The sequence below is a fragment of the Zalophus californianus genome, chromosome 10 (genome assembly GCF_009762305.2).
Source record: "Zalophus californianus isolate mZalCal1 chromosome 10, mZalCal1.pri.v2, whole genome shotgun sequence".
In the NCBI taxonomy this organism is placed as follows: domain Eukaryota; kingdom Metazoa; phylum Chordata; class Mammalia; order Carnivora; family Otariidae; genus Zalophus; species Zalophus californianus.
This window is the reverse complement of record NC_045604.1, coordinates 48,150,378-48,177,545: the sequence shown is the minus strand read 5'-3', so window position 1 is coordinate 48,177,545 and position 27,168 is coordinate 48,150,378. Positions and strand designations below refer to the sequence as shown.

Genomic DNA, 27,168 nt, shown 5'->3' with positions numbered 1-27,168 from the left:
GGATTGGGCTGTGGCGTGGTGGGTCCAGGAAATTGGTGGTGGTGATATAATGATTGGGGTTAATAACTCTAGGCTGGGTAAGAAAACTGGTAAGGCAAACAATCTAAATAAAAAACAAAACAGTTTTCATCAGAAGAAGAGAAACTGTTTCCGTATGTTTCTCTTCCAAGCAATGAAATTTTTTTTTAAAGATTTTATTTATTTATTTGAGAGAGAGAATGAGAGAGAGCGAGCGAGCACATGAGAGGGGATAAGGTCAGAGGGAGAAGCAGACTCCCTGCTGAGTAGGGAGCCCGATGCGGGACTAGATCCCGGGACTCCAGGATCATGACCTGAACCAAAGGCAGTCGCTTAACCAGCTGAGCCACCCAGGCGCCCGAGCAATGAAATTTTAACTAGAAATTCCCCAGGAGATTTTTTATGTCTCTTTGGCCATAATTGGATTACAGGTTATGCTAGCTATTTTCTTTTTGTCTCTCTACTCTTCTCCCCTATTTTGTGTCCCAGAAGACTGACTGTAATGGACTGTATCAGTAAGGTGTGGTCATGGGGGGCGGGCTGGGGCAGGGTGGGAGGGGCCAGTGGAGAGAGTAAGAGGAGTGTGTTTATATGGTTGGTTTCCTCTGTGCTGGGGACCATCACTCCTGTCTAACAGTTCTCCAGGGGAGTCTCTTTGGGTTTCTGTAACCATTTCCCTCCTTTGTCCTTTGAGGCCTAGGCATAGGAACGGCTTTCCTGGTACTTGCTACTAGCTGTAGAATTCTACACTGTCCTTTTTTGCTTTTCTTTTTTTTTTTTTAATATTTTATTTATTTGTTTGTTTGAGAGAGAGAATGAGAGAGAGAGAGCATGAGAGGGGGGAGGGTCAGAGGGAGAAGCAGACTCCCCGCTGAGCAGGGAGCCCGATGTGGGACTCGATCCCGGGACTCCAGGATCATGACCTGAGCCAAAGGCAGTCGCTTAACCAACTGAGCCACCCAGGCGCCCCTTTTTTGCTTTTCTTAAATTCTGCCCACACATGTATAAAAGGCCCGTCTTTAAACTCTTCTTGTAAACTGGCTCCTCTGGGTCATCTTTGTGCTGCCCTCACTCTGGGAGATCCCTGTGGCCATTCCTAAATCAGTCTCTGGCAAGGGGAATGAAACACATGCCCTTACTGGGGAAGCAGCCAACAGCGTTCACCATCGTCATGTTAGCATGTACAAAATCACGTGTAGTTATCTTTCAGCTTTGTCAGCCAAGTTTACAGTTAGTTCGCCATCTAGAACAGGAGTTGGCAACCACAGACATGTATGTTCATTCATTGTGTTCGTCGTGAGTGGACCGTATGGCCCGCAAAGCCTAAAATACTTGCTATTTGGCCCATTACAGGGAAAATTAGTTGACCCCTGATTTTAGAACTACACCGTTCAGTATGGGAGCCAGTAGACCTACACTTCAATATAGTCCAGCTAAGCGCTTGAAATGTGGCTAGTGTGAATTGAGATAACATAATTATAAAATATATACCACATTTCAAGGACTCACTTGTACCCGTTTCTTTTCTTTTTTTTTTTTTTTTTTTTGAGAGGGTGTGTGCCTGCACATGAGAGAGCTGGAAGGGGCAGAGGGAGAAGGAGAGAGAGAATATCCAGCAGGCCTGATGCTCAGGGCAATGCCCGATCTCACAACCCTGAGATCATGATCTGAGCTGAAATCAAGAGTCAGATGCTTAACCCATTGAGCTATCCAGGTACTCCTCTTCTTACTTTTTAATGTGGCTCCTAGAAACTTTAAAATTACATATATGGTTCACATTATATCTCTCTGGGACGGCACTGATCTAAGTGACTGGTCTCTTTGAAAGTGAATACATGGGATGCCTGGGTGGCTCGGTCAGTTAAGCGTCTGCCTTCGGCTCAGGTCATGATTCCAGAGTCCCGGGATCGAGTTTTGCATCGGGCTCCCTGCTCGGCGGGGAGCCTGCTTCTCCCTCTGCCTGCCGCTCCCCCTGCTTGTGCGCGTGCGCTCTCTCTCTCTGACAAATAAATCTTAAAAAAAAATGAGTAGATAAAAGCTAACCTTAGGCAAAAGCCTATTAAAATTAGTTTTATAGGGGCGCCTGGGTGGCTCAGTTGTTAAGCGTCTGCCTTCGGCTCAGGTCATGATCCCAGGGTCCTAGGATCGAGTCCCACATCGGGCTCCCTGCTCTGCGGAGAGCCTGCTTCTCCCTCTCCCGCTCCCCCTGCTTGTGTTCCCTCTCTCGCTGTGTCTCTCTCTGTCAAATAAATAAATAAAATCTTAAAAAAAATTAGTTTTATAAAGCAAAGCAAGCATGGCACCCAGAGAGACATTTGGCCCAGGTTTTTACAAGTTTTCATCTTTCTTTCCTCTGCCTGAAATATTCTTTCTAGCACCTGCTCACCATGATTTTCCTTTATCATCTGGGACCCAGCTCAAATATTGACTTACTCTGCAAAAGCTCCCTCCACCCCACAGTCCTCTGTATGTTGTAATTATCTATGTTTGCACATTTCTCCTGGGATCCTAAAGGAAGGCTTTGGAATACATGTGTACCACTCTCTATATACTGAGTACTCAGTGGGCTTTTATTTAATGAGTCGAATATATAATAGAATGGATAAATGAGTTACCAACTTAATGAGCTTGGTTATTTGTCTTTTCCTTCTGGGTGACTTTGGCAGAGTAGTATAAATATGGGATTGTTACAGGAAGCAGATTTGGTGCAAAGCCATGAAGAGATAGCCCAAGTTGAAAGGTACAACTCCTTGGACTTGTTTATTGTAGTCCTGATTGCTTTCATTTCCATTTTACTGAAGGTATTGCTTTGATAGCACAGTACAGTAAATGATCATTTTTATTCCACATAAAAATTATGTAAGATACAGTTTTTTCTAAGGTTTTATTTATTTCAGAGAGAGAGAGAGCATGTGCGTGTGTGCGCAAGCATAAGCAGGGGGAGCGGCAGGCAGAGGGAGAAGCAAACTCCCTGCTGAGCAGGGCCTCCCCCTGCCCCCCCATACTGGCTCGATCCCAGGACTCTGAGATCATGACCTGAGCCGAAGGCAGACACTTCACTGACTGAGCCACTCAGGCGTCCCCAGTCTTTCATTTTAAGGTGGTACAGCATATAATATTTTTAGAAAGTTCTTCATCAAAACTGGTTAAAATGGGGTGCCTGGCTGGCTCAAGTTGGTTAAGCCTCCGACTCTTGATTTCAGCTCAGGTCCCGATTCTAGCTCCTTGTTCAGCAGGAAGTCTAATTGGGATTTTCTCTCTCTCTCCTTCTGGCCACCCCGCCTCCACCTCGTGCGTGCATGTGTGTGTTCTCTCTCTCTTTAAAATAAATGAATCTATTAAAAAAATTGGTTAAAATAAGATTTTTGATAATTCAGAGAATAAATTTTAAATATTCCAAATTAAAGGGCGCCTGGGTGGCTCAGTTGGTTGGGCGACTGCCTTCGGCTCAGGTCATGATCCTGGAGTCCCGGGATCGAGTCCCGCATCGGGCTCCCTGCTTGGCGGGGAGTCTGCTTCTCCCTCTGATCCTCCCCCCTCTCATGTGCTCTCTCTATCTCATTCTCTCTCTCAAATAAATAAATAAATAAAATATTTAAAAAAAAATAAATATTCCAAATTAAATATAGTAGACTTTACAAGGGTTAGGTAACGTTTACAAAGGTAAATGTTGTACACCTGATTTGTTGGAGATTAGAGGGCTAGGAGAAAACAAAATGTAGATTAGCTTTTTCTATGGATTTATCCTTGGTCTACTAATTAGATATTATCAGTTAGTGATATTAGTAGACCTAGGCAGATCTTTTAGAAATTGCATGACTCTCAGTTCTGGCTTATCACTATTTCAGGGTCATGTTTTAGAAACTTAGAAACCTTGAGTTTACTTGCATGGCTGGATGTCTGTTCTTTTTTTTTTTTAAGATTTTATTTATTTATTTGACAGAGAGAGAGACAGCGAGAGAGGGAACACAAGCTGGGGGAATGGGAGAGGGAGAATCAGGCCTCCTGCTGAGCAGGGAGCCTGATGTGGGGCTCGATCCCAGGACCCTGGGATCATGACCTGAGCCGAAGGCAGATGCTTGACTGAGCCATCCAGGTGCCCCTGGATGTCTGTTCTTTAAATCACTGGATGTTAGCTTTTAGGGCATTATTCTTTTGGCCTTTATGACATTTAATTTTTAAATTTTGGGGTAGTAAGAAAGTAATTTTCTTTTGCATGTTACATGAAATTAATTTTAAGGTGAAGGAAAATGAGTAGAATTGGCTTTTTAATATGTTTTTCTTCCATTGTATAGCTTCGTAGTGCTGCTTTTTAAAACAATTTTTTAAGATTTATTTATCTTTAGAGAAAGAGAGTGTGGGTACACAGGGGGAGGGGCAGAGGGGGGGAATCTTTCTAGCAGACTTTCTGCGGAGCGAGGAGCCCCCATGCAGGGCTCGATCCCACAACCCATGAGCTCATGACCTAAGCCACATCCAAGAGTCGGATGCCTAACCAGCTGAGGCACCCAGGGACCCCTTAATTTTTTTTTTTTTTTAAGTAATCTCTACACCCAACATGGGGCTAGAACTCAAAACCCCAAGATCAGTCGAGTCGCACACTCCACCAGTTTAGCCAGGCAGGTGCCCCATTCCACTATATAGCTTTGATGTCATTTTGAGTGAGGCCTTCAGAGATGAGTCTAGCTGTGAGCAAAAATTCTCCTTATTTTCCAGTCCTTGATTCATTAAAGCCAATTTGTAACAGTGGTTATGTTATTTATGGGTAGACAGATTCCTTTTGGAAGTGATGCACAAGTAGCGAGAATTACTCTGTTACAATCATTCTTTTCCCATCCCCCATGGTAATTGAATTAGTTGAAGGGAAGAAGCTTCAGTGTTCATTTATTTATGAAATAGCTTATTTATGAAACCATGGTCTTATCGTAGATAATAGAGAACTAAAAAAAAGTGTTCTTACGGTTTATAGAAATATCAAATTAATATTTGTCTTACTCTGTTTCTTACCTATTTAGTTACCAGTTTGTGATTATCTTCAACATTTATCTTCTCCTTCTCATTCTCACTGCTGTTTGTTTTGGTTTTATGACATCATTTCTTATCTGGATTTATTGCATTTCTCTTGTACATCGTCCTTCTCATCCTGCCAGAGTGGGCTTTCCAGTATCAAATCAGTTATTTTCCTGCTTAAAATTCTTAGTTTCCTCAGAGCCCTTGTTAGAATAATCTCACAGGCTCTTCATGATATGACCTCTAGCCTCCTTTCCAGTTACAAGCTCCACCTCTGTCAACAGTTGAAGATACTATTCCACTATCTGCTGGCTTCTGTTGTTGGTTTGGTAGGTCAAGTACCCAGAATAATTGCACATTTTTTTGTAGGTGGTATTTGCTTTCTGGCTACTTTTAAGAGCTGTGTGTGTGTGTTTAATAAACCTGTGTGTTAGAGTTTCACTGTGATATATCTAAGTATAGATTTTTATTTATCCTGCTTGGCCTTAACTTTGAGGATTGGCATCTTTCAACAATTATGGAAACATCTCAGCCCTTATCACTTATTTTTGTCTCTCATTATAGGATGCATTTTGGACCTTCTCATTCTCCATGGTTTTTTTTCCCCCAAGTGCAGTACTGTGAAAGGATATAAATAGTCTAAATGTCCAATAGGGGATTAAATAAATTATATTTCAGCCATAAAAACAGACTAACAGACCAATAAAAATGATGTAGAGGAGTATGTAATGAGTGACATGGAAAGATATTCACAATACATTAAGTGAAAAAAGCAAGTTCCCAAACTGCATGTATGAGTCCATTTTTGTAATATGTGTATTTATAATATGTATATTTGCCAAAGTAGAAGGACACATGATATTTACCAAAATATTAATGTTAGTTACTTGGATATCATAGGATAATGGGTGGTTTTGTTAGAATTTTTTTCAGGGAAGGCATTTGGGATTTTAATTTTCTGTAATGAAGATTACTTTTAGAATAGGGAGAGGGAGTTACTAAATTTAAATTAGCCCAAAGATGCCCCCACAGTTCATTTTGAGTTCATTCTGGTGTTAAAGGAACAAAAATTCAACTGGGTGGGGGCGCCTGGGTGGCTCAGTCAGTTAAGCGACCAACTCTTAACTTATTCAGCTCAGGTCGTGATCTCAGGTTCATGAGATTGAGCCTCATGTCAGGTGCTGTGCTTAAGGTGGAGTCTGCTTGGGACTCTCTCCCTCTTCCTCTGCCCCTCCCCCCTGCTTGTTTTCTCTCTCTCTCTCTCTAAAATAAATAATTTTTTTAAAAAAATTCACCTGGGAGAACTTGAAGATCTAATTGGCCTTATTGATTCATGAATTGGACATCATCCCATCTACCAAGTAGAGGGGAGTTCAGAGGAGCTTTACAAAATGGAAGGATTTTATAGGCAGAAACAGGGCAGGACAATTAGCAAAAGAAAAGAAAAGATAGTTTCAGGCAAGGCCACCTTCCCTTAAATGAAAGGTCTTTTTAGGATGGATTACCTTATTTTCCTTTGGTGGAGGGAGGGGGATGGAGAGGGATGGAGAGGGCCATGTGACAGATTACCTCATTGATGCTGACCCTAAAATTCCTGATTGGTTAAAAGTACATTTCTGGAAGTGGTTGCAACTTTAATTAGGTTCGGTTCCTGGTTTTGGTGACTTGTCCTAGCATATGTAACTCCATTTTGGGCCTGTGGTTTTCTTTTTAGCACTGGCAAAGTAAATATTTCTGGGAAATTACTTAAAACTTTGAGTGCCCTTCACTCTTCCTTGTAAGTATAATATTCAGTAGCAATTGTTGATACTGAAACAAAAATACTCAAGTAAATTTTGCCAAGGAGAATAGATGAGAAAATATAAACTCTCATTAAAAAATTATTACTAAGATGATACCAAGTTACCTTACAGCTTTTTACAAAGACTGGGAACTATAAGTTGTAGTCTTCTGCTTCATGTGTTTCAACACTCTGTTCTGTTTTATTCGTTCATTTGTGTGGAAGGTCTCTGCACAGGATGGTGGATGATATTCTTGGTTCCCATAGTATAACAGGTAACTTGACATTTCACTTAAAAAGATAAAATAACAGTTGCTGTCAGATTATAAAATTCCTTTTCTAGAAGATACTCTTAATATTTGAAGATATGCTTTGAAAAAATATAAAATGAAAAAATTATACCATTTCATTTCAAGATCAGTAAGTCTATGTTGAACTTAAATGAATTCCAGTAAAACTAACTCAAAAATCTAACCTTAACAAAAAGTTCCAGTAACAGATTATTTTAGCAAGCAAAATGAGCAGTGTATGTGGCTGTTAATGGGCACCATGTTTAATAGAATGGACATTAGCTTTTGCATTACTGTTTAATTGTCCAATTATTAAAAGTGTTGCTTTAAGCTCTGAATGTTTTGCCAAAGAAAAACTTAAAATTTTTTTTAAAGAATTTTATTTTCTTTCTCCAGGTAGGAAGGATTCAAGTTAGAAATTTTACCAAAAAAACTTAAAAAATCTTTTTGAAGATTTTACCTATTTGTTAGAGTGTGAGCACAAGCAGAGGGAGAAGCAGGCGCCCCGCTGAGCAAGGAGCCATGTGAGACTCAGTCCCAGGACCCTGGGATCATGACCTGAGCCAAAAGGCAGACTCTTAACTGACCGAGCCACCCAGTTGTCCCTAAAATTTTTTAATAAATACATCAAAAACTAAAATCTAGCTAGGCTGTTATGCAAGATACTATGTGTGAAGACAAACTGATGAATGAAGGCAAATTTCATTCAAAATGAACTCTGCCCAATCAGCTGCTTGCTTAAATTATAATAGCACTATGATTCAGTATGAAAATAAGGAACTGTCTGCAAATCTGTGACAGTAATAAATCAAAATATACAACGTATATAGGAGTCAAAACAGAGCAACAAATTCTAATTAAAAACATTTTAATACCTTGAAAATCAATTTTTCTTTAAAATCATGAAAAAGATGCCCATGTTAGTTAATAATTGACTCTAAACCTCAGTTAAACATTAGGAAGCTACGTTAATGTGACTTAGTATACAGAAAGGAATCTTTCAGAATACAGAAATGAGAACGAAATGGATTTTATTTATTTATTTTTAAAGATTTTGTTTATTTATTTGTCAGAGAGCACAAACGGGGAGTAGCAGGCTCCTCGCTGAGCAGGGAGCCCAATGTGGGACTTGCATGACCTGAGCCAAAGGCAGACGCTTAACTCACTGAATCACCCAGGCATCCCAGAACGAAATGAATTTTAGAATATTTTCATTACCCCCCCCCCAAAAAAGCAAAAACAAGTCTGTACCCATTAACAGTCATTCCCCATTCCTCACAGTTCTACCCCCAATCCCTGGGCATCCACCAACCTTCTGTCTTTGTGTATAGAATCCTCTATTCCAGGGCGCCTGGGTGGCTCAGTTGGTTAAGCGACTGCCTTCGGCTCGGGTCATGATCCTGGAGTCCCGGGATCGAGTCCCACATCGGGCTTCCTGCTCAGCAGGGAGTCTGCTTCTCCCTCTGACCCTCTTCCCTCTCGTCCTTTCTATCTCTCGTTCTCTCTCTCTCTCAAATAAATAAATAAAATCTTTAAAAAAAAAAAAAGAATCCTCTATTCTGGACTTCATGTAAATGGAATCCTACAATATGTTGTCTTTTGTGACTTTCATTTAGCACTTTTCAAGTTTCATCCATATTAAAGTGTGTCTCAGTGTTTTTCTCCTGTTATTGCTGGATAATATTTCATTATATGGATCAACATTCTATTAATCTATCAGATAATGGATATTGGAGTTGTTTTCACTTTGTTATTATGGATATTGCAGCTATAAACATTGATTTAGAGGCTTTTGGCTGGACATGTTTCCTTTCCCTTGTATGTATACCTAGGACTGGAATTGGGTCATGTGGTAGCTGTGTGTTAAACCTTTTGAACTTTCAGACTGTTTTTCAGAGCATCATTTTACATTCCCACTAGCAATGTAGGAGGGTTTTAATTTCTTCATGTTCTGGCCAACACCTTTTTTACTCCCCTCCCCCCCAAACAAAAAACAAGCAAAACCTCTGTTTTATTCTTACCAAATGGATACCATTCTTTTAAATATTCTTATTATAGGTGTTTATAAACACTTCTCTATTTGTACCACAAAAGAGCTATCATATCCAGTCCCTGAAATAACACTCTTCTCAAAGTTTCCTGCATGTACAGCTTCTTTTTCCTGCCCCCCAGCTTTATTGAGATCAAATTGACACATTAACATTGTATAAATTTATGGTGTACAAATGGCCAACACTTGTTATTTTTGATTACAGTCATCTAATGGGTGTGAAGTGCTGTTTCATCATGGTTATGATTTGTATTTCGCTGGTGGCCAGGGAGGTGGAGCATCTTTTCAGGTGGTACTGGCTATATGTATATATTTTGGAGAGCAGTGTCTGTTCAGATACTTCGCCTATGTTTAAATTGGATTACTTGTCTTTTTATTATTGAGTTGTAAGAGTTCTTTATATATACAAGTCCCTGATCAGATTTGCAAATTTTTTTTTCTTGTTCTGTGGGTTGTCTTTTTACTTTCCTCATGTTGTCCTTTGCAGGAAAAAAAGTTTAAAAATAAATTTTGATAAAGTCTAGTGTATCTAAGTTTTCTATTGTTGCTTGCGCATTTTTGTAGTCACAGTTGCAAGATCCATTCAGAGAGTCTAATTTCTCATATGGTCAGAATTGGATCTTACAGCATCATATGATTAATATAGTTGTGATTACTGTGTGTACATATAGTAGTTTTGTTTTTATCTTCTTAACTTTTTTAAAAAAGATTTTATTTATTTGACAGAGATAGACACAGCGAGAGAGGGAACACAGCAGGGGGAGCGGGAGAAGCAGGCTCCCTGCCGAGCAGGGGAGCCCGATGCGGGGCTCGATCCCAGGACCCTGGGATCATGACCTGAGCCGAAGGCAGACGCTTAACAACTGAGCCACCCAGGCGCCCATCTTCTTAACAGTTTTATGTATAAATTTCCTTCTATCGATATTGCCCATGCTTCCTTTTTTTAAGCGTTGTGTCATGTTTTGTGGTTGTATTATAATTCACATGGTCATCCTCTTGCTTGTTTTTCAAATTCATTCTTTAAATAGTGCTGGTTAGTAGCTATATCCATCAACTCAAAAGTTACCTTGTTTTCTTTCCTTAGGTAGGATTAACCTAAAACAGCTGATGGCAAAGAAGATACAGTTGACAGCAGAGGCAGAGGTAAGTAGCTTCCTGTTCTAGAAACAAGAATGTAGAGTTAGGGTAAGGAATTTTGTTTAGTAAAAAAAAATTTTTTTAAGATTTCATTTATTTGTCAGAGAGAGAGAACAGCAGGGGGAGCGGCAGGCAGAGGGAGAAGCAGGCTCCCTGCTGAGCAAGGAGCCGGATGTGGGACTTGATCCCAGGACTGTGAGATCATGACCTGAGCTGAAGGCAGCCACTTAACCAGCTGAGCCACCCAGGTGTCCCTGTTTAGTAAAATATTTAATGCTCAATTGCTTAAAGAATAATTTACCTTTCTTATCGGTTGACACTATCCTGCCACTTTGTCATCCTACATGTAAGAGACAAGATAGGAAGCTGTTGTAATATTTTAGTATCCTAGACAGAGTAAACGGGCAGGGAGGAGAAGGGAACTACACTTAGAAGTCCTGTTACGGACTAGGCCATGTACTACGTGCTTTACATACGTAATTTTATTAAATTATCCCGTTTACAAGAGTGATCACTAAGTGGTTACATTTCGTTGTTTTATGGGTTGATATTTACTAATGTGAAATGACCATTGAGGTTGACAGGTATGTGAATATGGTTTGGAGCCATGAAATTTACTTGTTCTTTTGTGGGTTTTTAGAAATAATTGTTTTTTAGAGAGGGAAAGGGGCGGGGAGGGGAACAGGGAGAGGGAGAGAGTATCTTAAGCAGGCTTTGTGCTGGCAAAGACCCCAAGGCGGGGCTCGATCTTAACACACTAAGATCATGACTTGAGCTGAGATCAAGAGTTGGTTGCTTAACCGACTGAGCCACCCAGCTGCTCCTAGAAAAAATTTTTTTAAAGATTTTATTTATCTATTTGACAGAGAGAGACACAGCGAGAGAGGGAACACAAGCAGGGGGAGTGGGAGAGGGAGAAGCAGGCTTCTCGCAGAGCAGGGAGCCTGATGTGGGGCTCGATCCCAGGACCCCGGGATCATGAACTGAGCCAAAGTAGACGCTTAATGACTGAGCCACCCAGGCGCCCCCTAGAAATAATTTTTAAAACAAATGAAAATCAATCTAGTCATTTGTAATTTGGAGTCATGCTCTGAACCAGTTCGCTCAACTACATTGGACCACCTTCCCCTAATCTTTAAGGTGAGAACATGGGACTAGCTATCTCCAGGGTTCTGTTCAGCTCCAATAGTCTATGTCATTGTGTAACTAACCTAAACTTCTGCTCCTAATTCACTGTTTTCCTGGTGTGAAGGAAATGGGTAATCTGTAGATTTGATTTTATTTATTTATTTATTTTAAAGATTTTATTTATTTATTTGACAGAGAGAGAGATAGTGAGAGCAGGAACACAAGCAGGGGGAGTGAGAGAGGGAGAAGCAGGCTTCCCACCGAACAGGGAGCCCGATGTGGGACTCGATCCCAGGACCCTGGGATCATGACCTGAGCCGAAGGCAGACGCTTAACGACTGAGCTACCCAGGCGCCCCAATCTGTAGATTCTATTGACAACTCTTTTGGCTCCACAGAACTGGAGTTGTCAGATAAAATACAGTATGTGTAGTTAAATTTGAATTTCAGATAACAAATAATTGTTTAGTCATCATGCAATATTTGAGATATAATTAGACTAAAAAAGTCACTTGTTTATCAAATTCACATTTAACTTTTGTCCTATATGCTTATTTGCAAAATCTGGCAACCAACAGCACTCCCTGAAAGTTGAGATATATAGATAGAAGAGCTCATATTAAAGAACGGTGGTAAAGGTTGTCAAGTATTGAGCAAGCTCTTTAGTCTGAAGGGAAAACAAATGAGAGAGGGATGATGAGATCAGTGGGTTGAACTGACAGAGTCTGTTAAGGTCACATCTAGGTCCAAATGCTGTCTATCATAAAAAAAAATTTTAAATACTGAACTAAAAAAAAAAAATCCAGTGCTAGTGGGGTTATACACATTGTGTAACCCTTAGTTAGGACCTTTTGAAATCCTTAGAATTGTATTGTAACAAGACTTAACAAGCTCTTGGAACAGTCGGGGAGACTAAAGTGATTAAATCCCAACCAACTTACTGTTAATAGATAAATTAACTTTGTTTTAACATTGTGTTAATGAAACTATTTGGAACAATTTCTTTGGTTGCAAATAAAAGAAACCTACTTCGGCTTAAAAAGAAACCTATTTGAAAGATATTAATGTATCTCATAGAATCCCAGAAGTTGAACACTTAAGCTTTGGAAATGGAAACGCTTTAGTAGCAAGAGTTCACGTATTTTTTTTTTTTTAAGTTTTTTTTAAGATTTTATTTATTTGACAGAGAGACACAGCGAGAGAGGGAACACAAGCAGGGGGAGTGGGAGAGGGAGAAGCAGGCTTCCCGCGGAGCAGGAACCCTGATGCAAGACTCCATCTCAGGACTCTGGGAACATAACCTGAGCCAAAGGCAGATGCTTAACGACTGAGCCACCCAGGCGCCCCAGAGTTCATGTATTTCTGAATTTTTCAGTTAATCAGATTTTCAGTCCCTTGTTTTAAGTTCAGAGTTTCAGATTTATGAGAGAGAGAATTGGATTTTGGCCAGAAGGGCAGGGCCATGTAGTATATATAGCCCTGGCCTAAACACTGGGTACCTGTCAGTTTCCAGAGAAAAATGAGTATGAGAAGAGTTAAAAAGGAGTGCCTTGATACTGTGAATATTTGTAGAACTTTTATTAATGCACACAACTTTATAGAGGGAATGCTAGGTCTCATGTGAGGGGGATGAAAAATTACTTCCTATTTCTGTTTCTTAAAAACAGATTTATTGCAACATATTTCATTTACTTCTGATGTAGCATTTAAAATTCTGTTTTACACATCAGTACCTTATGCTATTGTGTAACTATTAAATGAGCAAACTGTAATGAGTAAGGCTCAGATGGCATGTCTGCAAATGAGGACTTCTCTTTATGGTTTATTGCTCATCCAAGTAACCTCTTCTAAAAAAGTGTTTGGATAGTGCCAATCTATTTGATTTATTGGCAGACTGCTGGAGAGATAAGTCTAAGTCTTTTCTGCCCAGAAATTCTTTGGTTATTGTATACGTTGAGGTTAGGTTGTACTGTAGTAGATAAACATAAGAGGAACACAAATAATTGTGGCTTAAGCAATAGACGTGTATTGCCCTTCCATGTAAATGATCTGGAAGTGGGAAGTCTAGAATGGTTATGGTGACTCTTGTCGTCCTCCCAGGACCTGGTCCCTTCTACCTCTGTACTTTACATTTTGTAGGCTGTGATCCGCCTTTTCATTGTCCAGATGACTCCAGCCATTTCATCTGAGTTTCAGGGAGCAGGATTGAGTTAGGAAAAGAAGTGGGTTGACAACTAACAGCCTCTACTACAACTGTCCATTCTACTTTCCTGTCCTTGGTGTTCTGATCAAGTCTTCTTTTGGCTGTGTCCATGTGATTGTATCCTGATATTTCCCTTTCTGCCTTTTTTCATTTTGCCTAAATACGTAGATGTATCAGTCTCTAGTCTCCTTCAGTGAACCTTGGGAAAATCAGTTTATTGTTCTTTATGATTTCATCACTTACAAAATGCAGGAAGGTACCTGTCCTATTGCCCTGTTGGGAATGTTCAGTAATCTAGTTCCATGAATTACCTACTTGGTTCCTTTGTCAGGCACTGTGTTAGGTGCTGGGATTCTGAAGAAGTTATGGTTTCTGTCCTCATGCTAGCTGAGCACACCATGTGTAAAATGGATAAACAAGAGGAACAACAACTGAATTAGATACTTTGAAAGAATTAGATACTTTGAAAATGTTCTTTGAAAGCTGAAAAGTGGTCAGTGTAGTTTGGTATTAGAGCTTTATTGAGAACCTTACAGGTGATAATCTATTTTACATTAATGAGAATCCAAAACATCAAAACTAGTCAGATGGTAATACTCTGCGTATCGCTGATTGAGGGACATTTTGGTTCTGCCCCACCCCCAATATTTTGTTTTCCTTCTTCCATCATACACACAGATTCACGTGGACAATGTAGGCACATGTAGGCTTGTACATCATAGGTATATCGGCAAAATCAGCATCTATTTATATGTTCAGTTATATATTTTTAGACATTATTTTGTGGTTTTTTTTGTTAAAATATTTTTTGAAAATGTGATATAAAATGACTTCATGATCATTCGTATGAATGTATCATTTGTTAGTTACTAGGAATGTATTTTTACCACTCCCTGGTTTTCTAACATTTAACAATGGCTAAATGAAGGAGGTTGGTAAAGATGATGAGAAATGGCAGAATATATCAATTAGGTAAGATGGGGAAGCTCCTGAATAGATGAAGATAAATGTGTTTTGGCTTAGTTTGATTGATAATAATAGGATATCAGGAATATCGTAGTCTAACTTAAGCTGGGAGACAGCTCAGGATGAATTTTACTTTAAATAAAGAGGGATTATAATTTAGAGCTCTAATTTCTTTTTTTTTTAATATTTTATTTATTTATTTGACAGAGACACAGCGAGAGAGGGAACACAAGCAGGGGGAGTGGGAGAGGGAGAAGCAGGCTTCCCGCTGAGCAGGGAGCCCGATGTGGGCTTGATCCCAGGACCCCGGGATCATGACCTGAGCCAAAGGCAGACACTTAACGAGTGAGCCACCCAGGCACCCCTAGAGCTCTAATTTCATTAGTTGCTGGGTTATCTTGAACCTTTGGCTTTCTGTATTAAGGGTATTAAGGATTATGCAATAGTTATGCTCAAGACTTAACTTCCAAACAAGTGTCTTTTTTTTTTTAATGTGGAGTTTATTACAATGCACTATTTATGACTATAAACCTCTTTTACATTGATGCATTCAAATGAAATGTTTGTGATAGGACTAATTTATTAGATTACCTGCCATTTTCAGGCTACACGTACACTGTTGACTTTTTTTTTTTTTTTAGGTTTTACTTTTGGCTTATGGTACTCATGATGTAGAAAATATTTTGGATCAAGTACAGTGGAAAGCAGTATAATGTTATGTGAACTCGGAGTCATCAAGACTGGGGGTTCTCATCCTAGTTAGACAGCTTACAGGTTCTGTGACCTTGGGCAAGTCACATTACTTGATTTGTTCGAGTTTGGATCTGTCTTAGGTAGAATAGGAATTATGTTGCCTACTTCACAAAGATTGTTTTAGGACTAGCACTAATATATAAAAGCCCCTAACAGAGTATCTGGCATTTAGCAGTCACAGACATTGAATAAATCCCAGCCATTACCAACAATGGCAACAGTAGTGATTTGTAGTCCCTTTTCCTTCATAGCTTTTAGAAAGAAATCAGGGCTACGGAGTTCTTTTAGACAAGTACTTTCCGCTTTATGATAGACGTTGAGTAAAGTCAGCAGGAGTATGAGTAGGAGTTTCACTGTCAGGGATTGGTTTCAAAAGCTGTTTTTGAAATACACTTAACATCTACAGTCTTAGCAGTTGCTTTGCTGAGAGCTAGATGTACAGTGGTTAACAAAAGACATGCTGTTTAAAGTCAGGTGGGGGAGGCAGACATTAAGACATCAAAAAATAGAAATATATAGAATTTCAGATGGTATTAAGTGCAGTGAAAGAAATGAATGAGATGCAGTAGCTTTAGAGTGAATTGTTAGGGGAAACCTCTCTTGAATTAGTTTAAGACCTAAACGGTGTATTACCTGTTCTATTGTGTTACCTGTTTTGCCCAAAAAGGTCTGGTTTCTGGTTCCACGCCACTGGGGGGTTAAAAGATTCTCTGTGTAAAGCCAGGCAGTGAGTCAGAGGAACAAGTAGTTAGTTCATGGCCTAGCAAGTAATATGATCTTGTGGAGTCAGAGTATAATTTTTTATACACTGTACTCTGTATATGTTTTTACTTTGTGTTTCTCTCAGTCTACTTTTTTTTTCTCAATCTACTTTTTTATTTTTTTCATGCCTCTCTGCCTTTGAAAGGGTGATTTTATCTATTCATAAATGACCCTCCTCTTTTCTCATTTTAAGACTCAGTTCAAGGTAACCTCTCCTTGGAAGGCTTTTTAGAAGAATTATCTTTCTAAAATGCAGATCTGAGCATGTTTATAAAACTTGTGTTTAAAACATCATTGGTTTCCAGTTGCCCTTTAAGAGAAAATGAAAAATTCTTAAAGTGTCCTAAAGGTCTGTCATGTTGTAGCCCATTTGCTTCTTCAGCCTCATCTCTGATCACTTGTGAGTGCCTTCACTGTGTTGGGACCGTGGCATCTTTGCTTCATGGTGATTGTTCCCCATTCTTAGAATATTAGAGGTTGTCCAGTTCAGTTGCTTATTTAAAAAATGGGGTTTCTTTCAGAGCGGGGAAGGGTGGGGCGATGGGCAAAATGGGTGAAGGGGAGAGGGAGATGTGGGCTTCCAGTTTATGGAATGAGTAAGTCACGGGAATAAAAGGCACAGGGTAGGGAATAGAGTCAGTGGTACATTGGTAACACTTGAGAAGTGTTCTGTCCTGTCCCGGGTGTGAGAGGTTGGGGTCATAGATGGGGGGCGGGGGGCAGTTGTGAAAGGAGGTTACAAGGAGACTTGACATCTGCACCACCCTATACTGGCCCTCACGCTATTGAGATGCCTGTGATTTTTATTCTTTTATTTTGTCTCTTCTCTTTCTCCATTCTGTCACTTTGGATGCCTGGTAGCATTCCCTGCACCATGAATGATTTGTGTCTTTCCTCATTGATGGGCGGTGAGCTCAGTGAGAGCAGGGCTGTGTGTATCTTGTTCACCACCGTAGGTGCTGAATAAAAATACTCCTTGTCGTCCAGATCTGTTTGGTTCCTGGGATTGTAGAGTGGGTTGGGATAACAAGGGGTACTCTTTATTTGTGGAGTGACCGGAAAAGAAGAAAAGATAGGGGTTTTGGAATATGGAGCAAAAGGAAGGGAATAGAAGGAAGGGGAAGAGAAAACGGTACAGTTGATAAAGAGGGTGAGGGTGGGGAGGTTGTTGGAGGTGTTCTCATTACAGGACCGGAAGCTGCGAGTTCTGGAGCGTAAGGCAAGGGCTCCTGTTCAGGTGAGTGTGTGGAAGGCCAAGAGCTTGTGCGGAAGATGTTGGCTGTGTACTCTTCACCTTGAGTTGCGTGGATTAGGACCTGATTTTTTTTTTTTTAAGATTTTATTTATTTATTAGAGAGAGAGAGAGAGTGAGAGAGAGAGAGAAAGCCCAAGAGGGGGTAGGGTCAGAGGGAGAAGCAGACTCCCTGCTAGGCAGGGAGCCCGATGCGGGACTCGATCCCAGGACTCTGGGACCATGACCTGAGCTGAAGGCAGTCTCTTAACCAACTGAGCCACCCAGGCGCCCCAGGACCTGATTTTTAACAGCTTTTACTGACATTTGTGTAACATTTATTATGATTTTTTTTTTTCATGCTTCTGGTCTGCTTAAGCCAATACTTAATTGGGAAGGAGACTGGTTGCAGAGTATGAGGAATACTAGCTAAAAGAAAAGGTTTGACATCCTTTTGCCATGTCTCAAGACTGCAGGCCTCTTTTTTAATGCTGAGTAAAATTTCAGTGGACTGATGGGAGTAGGGAGCAAAGTGTTAAAACCTTACATGATTTAGCCCCCCTTCTTCCACCCCTTCCTTCTTTATTTTTATTATTTTTTAATTATTCTTTTAGAGTAGGCTATACTTCCAACGTGGGGTTTGAACTCATGACCCCAAGATCAAAAGTTACTTGCTCTACCAAATGAGCCAGCCAGGTGCCCCATCCCCTCCTCCTTTTCTGACCTCAGGTCTTACCACGCCTCCTCAGCTTTGACATCCTCCTTCCTTACAGTTTCTCAAACCTGTCCAGGGTTCCTGCCTCAGGGCTTTTTACACTCATGTTTTTTTTCTTCCTGGTACTTTTCCCCACAGATATCCACTAACTTACCCTCCTACCTTCTTCAAATCTCCAATGTCATGCTGTCTTTGAGGCTTTCCTTTGACCTCTGTGAAAAACACCTTCCCCGCCCCCCATACGTCTGCATTATTTCTTTCTGTAACACCGTCTGGCATTCTGTATGTCCTGTCTACCCTCATTGGAATTTTAAGTTCCATGAAGACGGGGACTTGGTTTTGTTCATTGTTGTATCTCTCGTGCCTAGAACAACTGTGCCCACAACTAGCACTTCCCTCTACGTGGGACAGTGTTTTCATAACAAGCTGGGGGTGGGGGAATCTTTATTAATCCATCCAACTCTAGAGATTAAATGAGAACGCACCTTTTTTTGTCTGTCACTTTTTTTTGGTTTTGTTTTGTTGTTAGGGAAGCATCCTATTGAAAAATACCGAAATATGAGGATAGACATAGAATTGAAATGGAACAGGCAAAAGAAGTAAAATAAAATATTACTAGGTAACCTTAATATGAAAAAGTAACTATAAAAACTCTATATTCTTTCTTCTAGGGAACATAGGTCCTCTATATTTTGTCCTTAAAACCAACCTATGTTCACATTTCCTGTTTTAGCTAATACTTTCCTATCTCTGCTTTTCATCACATTGTGTCTTTCTACCACTTTTAACTTAATCTTAATTCTTCCTGTGTTTTTGAGGTTTCAGCTCAACTCCCAGCTCAAAAAAGACACTTCTAGTCATCTCCTAGTTGCTTTTTTTTGGTTTGCTAATCTAAATACTGCTCAGGTGACACTTAACGGTGTCTACTGTGTATTGTTTATATGTGCATATCTTGTATTTTCCATCTCTGTCCACTCTCTTGAGGGAGCTGGGATTTTGGTGTAATCTCACTGCCCAGGACCCAAAATGCATTTGGGAACTGTGGGAGATGGAGCAGTTTTGATGCAGATTGACGGGGTCCGAGGACAGGACCAGCCAAGAGGGTCTTTGGCCTCGTGTAGAAATCAAACATCAGCTGAGAGGAAGTGAGAGCCGAAGTTTATGAAGACACAGAATGTAGGGGCACCTGGGTGGCTTAGTTGGTTAAGTGTCTGCCTTTGGCTCAGGTCATGATTCTGGGGTCCTGGGATCGAGCCCCACATCAGGCTCTGCTCAGTGGGGAGCCTGCTTCACCCTCTCCGTCTGCCCTGCTTCTCCACCTGCTTGTGCTCTCTCTCTCTCTCAAATAAATAAAATCTTAAAAAAAAAAAAGTGTTCGTACAAAGTATCTGGGAAACTCTGAAAGGAAAAAGGAGTGAGTCTTGTCTTTGCTTGGGGCCTGGGGTTTTTATTGAGGATTGTGGTCTGGTGACATATCTTCTCAGGCTTTCAGGAACACGTGTTTAGGTGTCCTAAGTCACTTATGCCCTGGGGCCCAACGGTCTTGGAAAAATGTTCGTGATAGGTTCATGACTACCCCACCAGGTCACTCCTTAGGTGTTATCTGTTGTGCTGGAAAACTCCAAAGAAATCATTAACTCCTTGACCGACACAAGGAGGACATACATTATCTGTTCTATAAGGTATGTGTGAGGCGGGGATGTGGGTTCTTGCAAGAACAGAAGCAGGAAAAAGAGCAAAAAAGCAGTTTTTTTTAAACTAAAGCAGTCCTTTAGTTCCCTTGTCTCAGTTCGAAAAGCCTTCATGTAGTTCCATTAATTATATTGTTATTTTTAGGCTTTACTTTTTAAAAAGTCTTAGTCAAACTCTTGGTATAACAGAACCTAGAGATTCTGTTTAGGTTCAATCTAAACAATTTAGAGAAATGAGCATTTATTTCTTAAAACGTTTGAAAGACTTCGTTTTCCTTTATGTAGATGAGTCCTACCAATTCTAAAATACTCAGCTTTACAATTTGAATACCTATAGTAGGTGGCCTGTTAAAACCTGAAGAGAAATAATTTTTTTGCTTCACATTTTTAAAAAACTGGCTATATAAGTTTTAAGATGTTACAGATAGTTTGGGACCAAAATATAACAATTTTATGTTTTGAAAGTGTGTGTGTGTGTGTGTGTGTGTGTTTTATGGCTAGATAAATATATAGCTGTGGAGGTAGCAATAAACATCGTATAAATGTTGGTATCATACAGAAATGACATGACCTAAAATATAAATAGTGGGTACTTGGGGGGGCGGCGGTGCAGGGTTGGCTTGAGAAGGAAAGGGACTTGAATTATATAATGGTGATATAATACTGACCTTTTTGTTCTTTTCCAGATAAAAATTGGAAGAGAAATAAGACTGTCAGTTTTACCATTTTTGTTACTTTGTTTTTATATATCTTTCCTGGAGTTCATTTAGTAGGAGATTACTTGATATTTTGATTTATGCATAAAAGGGCCTAAATTCTTGAAAACACCTAAATCAGCATGTTGCTTTTTCAGTAGCCATTTCTGAAATTGCAGCTTAGCTGTAGAAATCATTTTTCTGTTTTTACTTCTGTGAGCTGGCTTAACGTGGATTTCTTTTGATCCAGCTCCGTTTAAGAGAATCCTTTGGAAGAACGTTAATAATCCATGTGTTCCTGATGTTTTTTTGTTTTGTTTTAAAATTCTAGGAATTGAAGCCATTTTTTATGAAGGAAGTTGGCAGTCACTTTGATGATTTTGTGACCAATCTCATTGAAAAATCAGCATCATTAGACAATGGTGGGTGTGCTATCACAAGCTTTTCTGTTCTTGAAGGAGAGAGCAACCACAGAGCTAAGTAAGTACAGATATCAGTTTGTTTTAGTGCAAACATGAACTCTGATAATGCTCGGCAGTCAGAATCCCGACTGCAGTAAAAATGCCTGGATTCACACCCTGGCACCACTTTTTATTAGCTCTGTGTTGCCTTGGGCAAATTAGCCACTTGAAAGGGGGGTTTCTTCATCTTAATATGAGGATTATAACAAGCATGTACCTCATCTAAGACTATGCTGACTTATAAAATAAAAGAGCCAACACTTGTTGAGTGCTCTGCATTTAAACCAATGACCCCGTGAGGTAGATACCCTAACAGTCTCATGCTACAGATCAGGATACTGAAGTGTGGGACAGTTACGTGTCCAAGATCACGCAGTGGGTATTGTAATCCAGAGCCTTGCTCCGGAGTTCATGCCCTTCACCACATCATTGTAGTGTCTCCCTGTTGTACTCTGTCCAGTGCCTGTAATAAAGCACAGTACAGTTAGCGTCCATGTTTCTAATTGGTCAGGCATCCGGAGCAGCAGAGGGAAAGCTATCAGAGGCCCATATGTGCTAATTTGCCATTCTGTGCTCTCTTCAGTTTTATGCCCCAGTGGTCTCTGGCAGTCACTTCTATTCCGGAGGACAGTTTTGACCACTAATAGTTGACAGAAGTGTGGGTGATTGTGCAGAAAGCCCTAAAAATGATAATAATGCTAGATGTTTAGAATGCGAGATAATAGGAACCGGAGGCAACCTTTAAGATCAGGAGGTTGTTGGGGATTGTTGGAAGTCCTTTGACATTAGGGAGGGTGAAGGTCTCATAAATTTTAGTGCAGAGGACAGACCAATAACAGCCTGTGAACTGGAGTATGGCTAGAGGCCTGTCTCTGACCTTAGCGATGTTTAGGAGAAGGAAAAGGGGTTGTCAGTGTGTGATGCCAGGAATGCATTTCCATAGGGACTGGGCTGTGGAGTACCTTTGAGCGCTGCTCTCCTGAGGTGTGCCTAACATCTCTTCCTTCTCATCAGACCTGCATGTATCTACCTCATTGCATTGTTCAGGAGTAAATGAGATAACATGCACAAAACCCTTGACATAGTACCGGATCAGAGTGAGAAGGTGCTTTATTAACGTTATATGCTATAGTTGGTAATATTCTTTCTCTTATCCATAGGTTTAAATTTCTTAAAATACTTAAAGTATTTATATTTTATTTTTTTGCTCTTCCCAGAGATTTGAGAGCACCTCCAGAACATGGAAAGATTTTTGTTGTAAGGCAGTCTCTCTTAGAGTGAGTATTTTTAGTTGCTTTTATTAATTATTAGTTTGAATTAAAAACTGTTCTGATTACTAAAATCACTGCTTAATTTATGCATATTTAATGAGTTCTGAATTCATAGAAATCATTAGTTTTGGAACTTCTTGTACATTTGCTGTCTCTTGGTCCTCCTTTGTGATCTTCTGGTTCTATATCTAGTTTCAGAGGGGAGTTAGAATGAGCATGGTTATCTGTCCTCTGATAAATTTCTTGAAGTTGCAATGCAGAGAATTGATTACCCAAAAAGCTAGAACAAAAGTTTTGTAATTAAGTAAACCCCTTCACAGGTGTTTCGGTGTTGCTACCTTCTTGGTATATTACATATTTTTCATCTCTTCTCTTAGCCAGCTTAGAAACTTGATAGTTTTCTCAGATTTACATATTTTAGAACCCTGATTGTGTGAATTTTATGAAGAAAATTAGGCACAGTGAATTACTCATGGTGACCTCACTTGTGAACTGAAATAGGTGTGCTGTAGGTAGGTAATGAATATTTATTTTGTGATGTTCTCTGAGTAGATCATTTATTTATTTACTCAGTCATTCCTCTGAATACTGCTGTAATTTCACCTGCATTAGGATAGGGCATCTGAAATAGTTGGGCTGGTGAAAAATTATCGTTAGTGTCTTACTGTGCTTTTTTAAAACAATACATTTTATGCTTATCAAAATTCACTTTCTGTGAGCCAACTTTATATTCGATGAGAAGGCCAAAATTTTCTGAACATGTTATCTTGTATCATACAGTTTTAGCGTTTTGCCACACTATTGTTTGAAGAAATTTTAACTTTTAGAATCTGTATCTGGTGAGGTGTGGAAATGTAGGCAGGGGAAAATAAATTATTTTGAACATTATAATTAAGATTTTAATGATAGAATTGTACTATATGAAAAAAGTACTTTTTTTTTTAAGATTTTATTTATTTATTGGAGAGAGAGAGAGACAGAGATAAAGAAGGAGCAGGGAGGAGAGGGAGAAGCAGGCTCCCCGCTGAGCAGAGAGCCCGAGGCAGGGCTTTTTTTTTTTTTAATTTTTTATTGTTATGTTAATCACCATATATTACATCATTAGTTTTTGGTGCAGTGTTCCATGATTCATTGTTTGTTCATAACACCCAGTGCTCCATGCAGAACGTGCCCTCCTCAATACCCATCACCAGGCTGACCCATCCCCCTACCCCCCTCCCCTCTAGAACCCTCAGTTTGTTTTTCAGAGTCCATCATCTCTCATGGTTCGTCTCCCCCTCTGACATACTCCCCTTTTCTTCCTCTCCTGTTATCTTCTTCTTTTTCTTTTTTCTTAAAATATGTTGCGTTATTTGTTTCAGAAGTACAGATCTGTGATTCAACAGTCTTGCACAATTCACAGCGCTCACCATAGCACATACCCTCCCCAATATCTATCACCCAGCCATCCCATCCCTCCCACCCCCAACCGCTCCAGTAACACTCAGTTTCTTTCCTGAGATTAAGAATTCCTCATATCAGTGAGGTCATGTGATACATGTCTTTCTCTGATTGACTTATTTCACTCAGCATAACACCCTCCAGTTCCATCCACGTCGTTGCAAATGGCAAGATCTCATTCCTTTTGATGGCTGCATAATATTCCATTGTGTATATATACCACTTCTTCTTTATCCATTCATCTGTCGATGGGCATCTTGGCTCTTTCCACAGTTTGGCTATGGTGGACATTGCCCGAGGCAGGGCTTTATCCCAGGATCCTGTGACCACGACCTGAGCTGAAGGCAGATGCCTAACCGACTGAGCCACCCAGGCGTCCCTCAAGTGTACTTTAATTACAAAACTTTTTTAAAAAGATTTTATTTATTGTAGAGAGAGCGTGCCAGTTGGGGGAGGGGCAGAGGAAGCAGGGGAAGCAGACTCCCTGCTAAGCACAGAGCCCTGCCTGTGCCCTGCTGAAAAGAAAGGCTAAAAAGAACCACAAGATACCACCTCATACTAGTCAGAATGGCTAAAATTGACAAGACAGGGAACAACAGATGTTGGTGAAGATGTGGAGAACGGGGAACCCTCGTACATTGCTGGTGGGAATGCAGGCTGGTGCAACCACTCTGGAAAACAGTATGGAGGTTCCTCAAAAAAGTTGAAAATAGAGCTACCCTATGACCCAACAATTGTACTACTGGGTATTTACCCTGAAGATACAGATGTAGTGAAAAGAAGGGGCACCTGCACCACAACTGGAGGGTATTATGCTGAGCGAAATAAGTCAGTCAGAGAAAGACAATTATATGGTTTCACTCATGTGTGGAATATAAGAAATAGTGCAGAGGATGTTAGGGGAAGAGAGGGGAAACTGAATGGGAAGAAGTCAGAGAGGGAGACAAACTATGACAGAATCTTGACTCTGGGAAACAAACTGAGGGTTGTGGAAAGGGAGGTGGGTGGGGGGATGGGGTAATTGGGTGATGGCCATTAAGGAGGGCAAGTGAATTGATGAGTACTGGGTGTTATACACAAGTGATGAATCATTGAACACTATATCAAAAACTAATGATGTACTATGTGTTGGCTAATTGAATTTAAATTAAAAAAAAAGTAAAATAAAAGAATGGCTAAAATGAAAGGCTAGATCCTACAACTCCTGAGATCATGACCTGAGCTGAAACCAAGAGTTGGATGGATGCTTAACCGACTGAACCATCTGGGCATCCCACGAAACATTTTTATTTATTTATTTATTTATTTATTTATTTATTTAATTTTTTTAAAAGATTTTATTTATTTATTAGAAAGCGAGCGAGAGAGAAACAGCATGAGAGGGGAGAAGGTCAGAGGGAGAAGCAGGCTCCCTGCTGAGCCGGAAGTCTGATGCGGAACTCGATCCCAGGACCCTGGGATCATGACCTGAGCCGAAGGCAGTTGCTTAACCAACTGAGCCACCCAGGCGCCCGAAACATTTTTTTTTTTTAATCCAGGAAATAAAACACATATTTTATGGCTCAGGTCGGTTTTTATTAGAATTTGAAGATCGTTAATCCAGGGCAATCTAAGATATCCTTGAAAAGGTATGTAGAAGATGTAAGCATACATCTTTGCAAAAGCAAAGGTAAAAAAACTTGTTTTAGTTAAAAAAAAACCTTTTTAAGAAAACATCATCTGGAAAGTTGTTGCTATATTTTGGAAGTAGCCCTGTTTTAATCAAATATAAAGATCAGTGAGGATAGAAAGTAAAAACATTTGTAAATGGTTACGTGTATAGACATGTAGGGTGGTAGTTGCATTATAGAAAAGCACACATGTGAATCTTAACATCTTGGAAATGGTAGTTAAGTACAGGGAGTAGAATGTAATAGGATTAAAGACAAAACCTTGTTAACATTTGGGATAGCTTTTGTGTTACCTGTTTTCAGTGCCTTTTGCCTACCTAAGAAGCAGTCACTTTTGGCAGGTTTTCAAGAATGCTGCCCATTTGTTTTAAGTGTTTGATATCCATGCTGTTTTCTAGGGGCCAGTATCATTTTACTGGAAAGAGCCTTATCTTAATCGTTCACATTAAAAGCTTAGTCATGTCATTTATGGTCTGTGCTTCAGGTTTAATATTTTGGGATTCCTGTTGGAGATGTTTGCTCATGATTACTATTTGAGGGTGGGTCTGATCTGCTGACCTGCCTTAAAGACTTTAATATATGGTGTTTTAAAATGGGATATAATTAATTGTATTTGTTTGAACTGTATTTACAGTGAGCTGTTTGAGGTGGACCACATCAGAACAATATATCACATGTTCATTGCCCTCCTCATTCTCTTTATCCTCAGCACACTTGTTGTAGATTACATTGATGAAGGAAGGTAAGACAAGAGAAAGGACGTTTGGCTCGTTGATGAATAGGGTGTTGGGAGTTCTCATGGTATTTCAGTTGTGGTAAATTTTAGTGATTTGGGTAAATTTGCTTCAGAAAATCCCAAAGCAGCTGATTGGAGGGTGATACTCCTCTCTCCCTAAAAGCACAACTAAAAGGAATATTAGAAGTTTCTTTTTCTTTTTATTTATTTATTTTTAAAATTTTATTTATTTGACAGAGAGAGACACAGCAAGAGAGGGAACACAAGCAGGAGGGAGTGGGAGAGGGAGAAGCAGGCTTCCCGCTGAGCAGGGAGCCCAGCGTGTGGGGCTCAATCCCAGGACCCTGGGATCATGACCTGAGCTGAAGGCAGATGCTTAACAACTGAGCCACCCAGGTGCCCCCATTTTATTTTGAAAATGGTCTATTTTAATAGTCCATAATTGGTAGTTTCTAGGTAATTTTCCTAAATGGGAGAATTTTGTATATACAATTTACCAATTTTCCCCACTATGGTGTGCATTTCAGGTTGATAGTGAAAATAAGTAGCTTATTAGAATTTAATGCTTGAAAAACTTTTTTTAAAAAGATTTATATTTTAGGGAGAGAGAGAGCACAAGCATGTGTGCATGAGTGGGGGGTGGGGCAGAGGGAGAGGAAGAGAGAGCGAGCGAGAGAGAGTCTCAAGCAGACTCCCCGCTGACCGTGGAGCCTGAGTCGGCTTGATCCCAGGACCCTGAGATCTTGACCTGAGCCGAAACAGTCGGGACACCCAACCAACTGAGCCACCGAGGCGCCCTGGAAAACTTTTCTTTTTAATATAAAAATGAAATTTAACTTTAAAAATGACAGTGTGGTGAGGTGCCTGGGTGGCTCAGTTGTTAAGTGTCTGCCTTCGGCTCAGGTCATGATCCCAGGGTCCTGGGATCGAGCCCCACATTGGGCTCCCTGCTCAGTGGGAAGCCTGCTCCTCCCTCTCCCACTCCCTCCTGCTTGTGTTCCCTCTTTCATGCTCTGTCAAATAAATAAATAAAATCTTAAAAATAAAATAAAATAAATGACAGTGTAGTAACCATACACCAACTTACGTGCATTATTAGAAAATTACATTTTGAGATAATGGTATAATAATGTATTAGTAGATTTTTGAATTATTCTTCTGA

The 27,168-nt window shown here is 40.0% G+C and overlaps 1 protein-coding gene across 1 annotated transcript in view; it reads left to right on the top strand.

The window, feature by feature from the left end:
- The window catches only part of SOAT1 (sterol O-acyltransferase 1), a 74,835-nt gene that overhangs the window by 32,245 nt on the left and 15,422 nt on the right, over positions 1–27,168 (top strand). The window contains exons 3-6 of the mRNA XM_027610217.2: positions 10,233–10,291; positions 20,760–20,908; positions 22,107–22,166; positions 25,905–26,012. Coding sequence (XP_027466018.1) covers positions 10,233–10,291; positions 20,760–20,908; positions 22,107–22,166; positions 25,905–26,012 — 376 coding nt within the window. The remainder of the gene's footprint in view (positions 1–10,232; positions 10,292–20,759; positions 20,909–22,106; positions 22,167–25,904; positions 26,013–27,168) is intronic.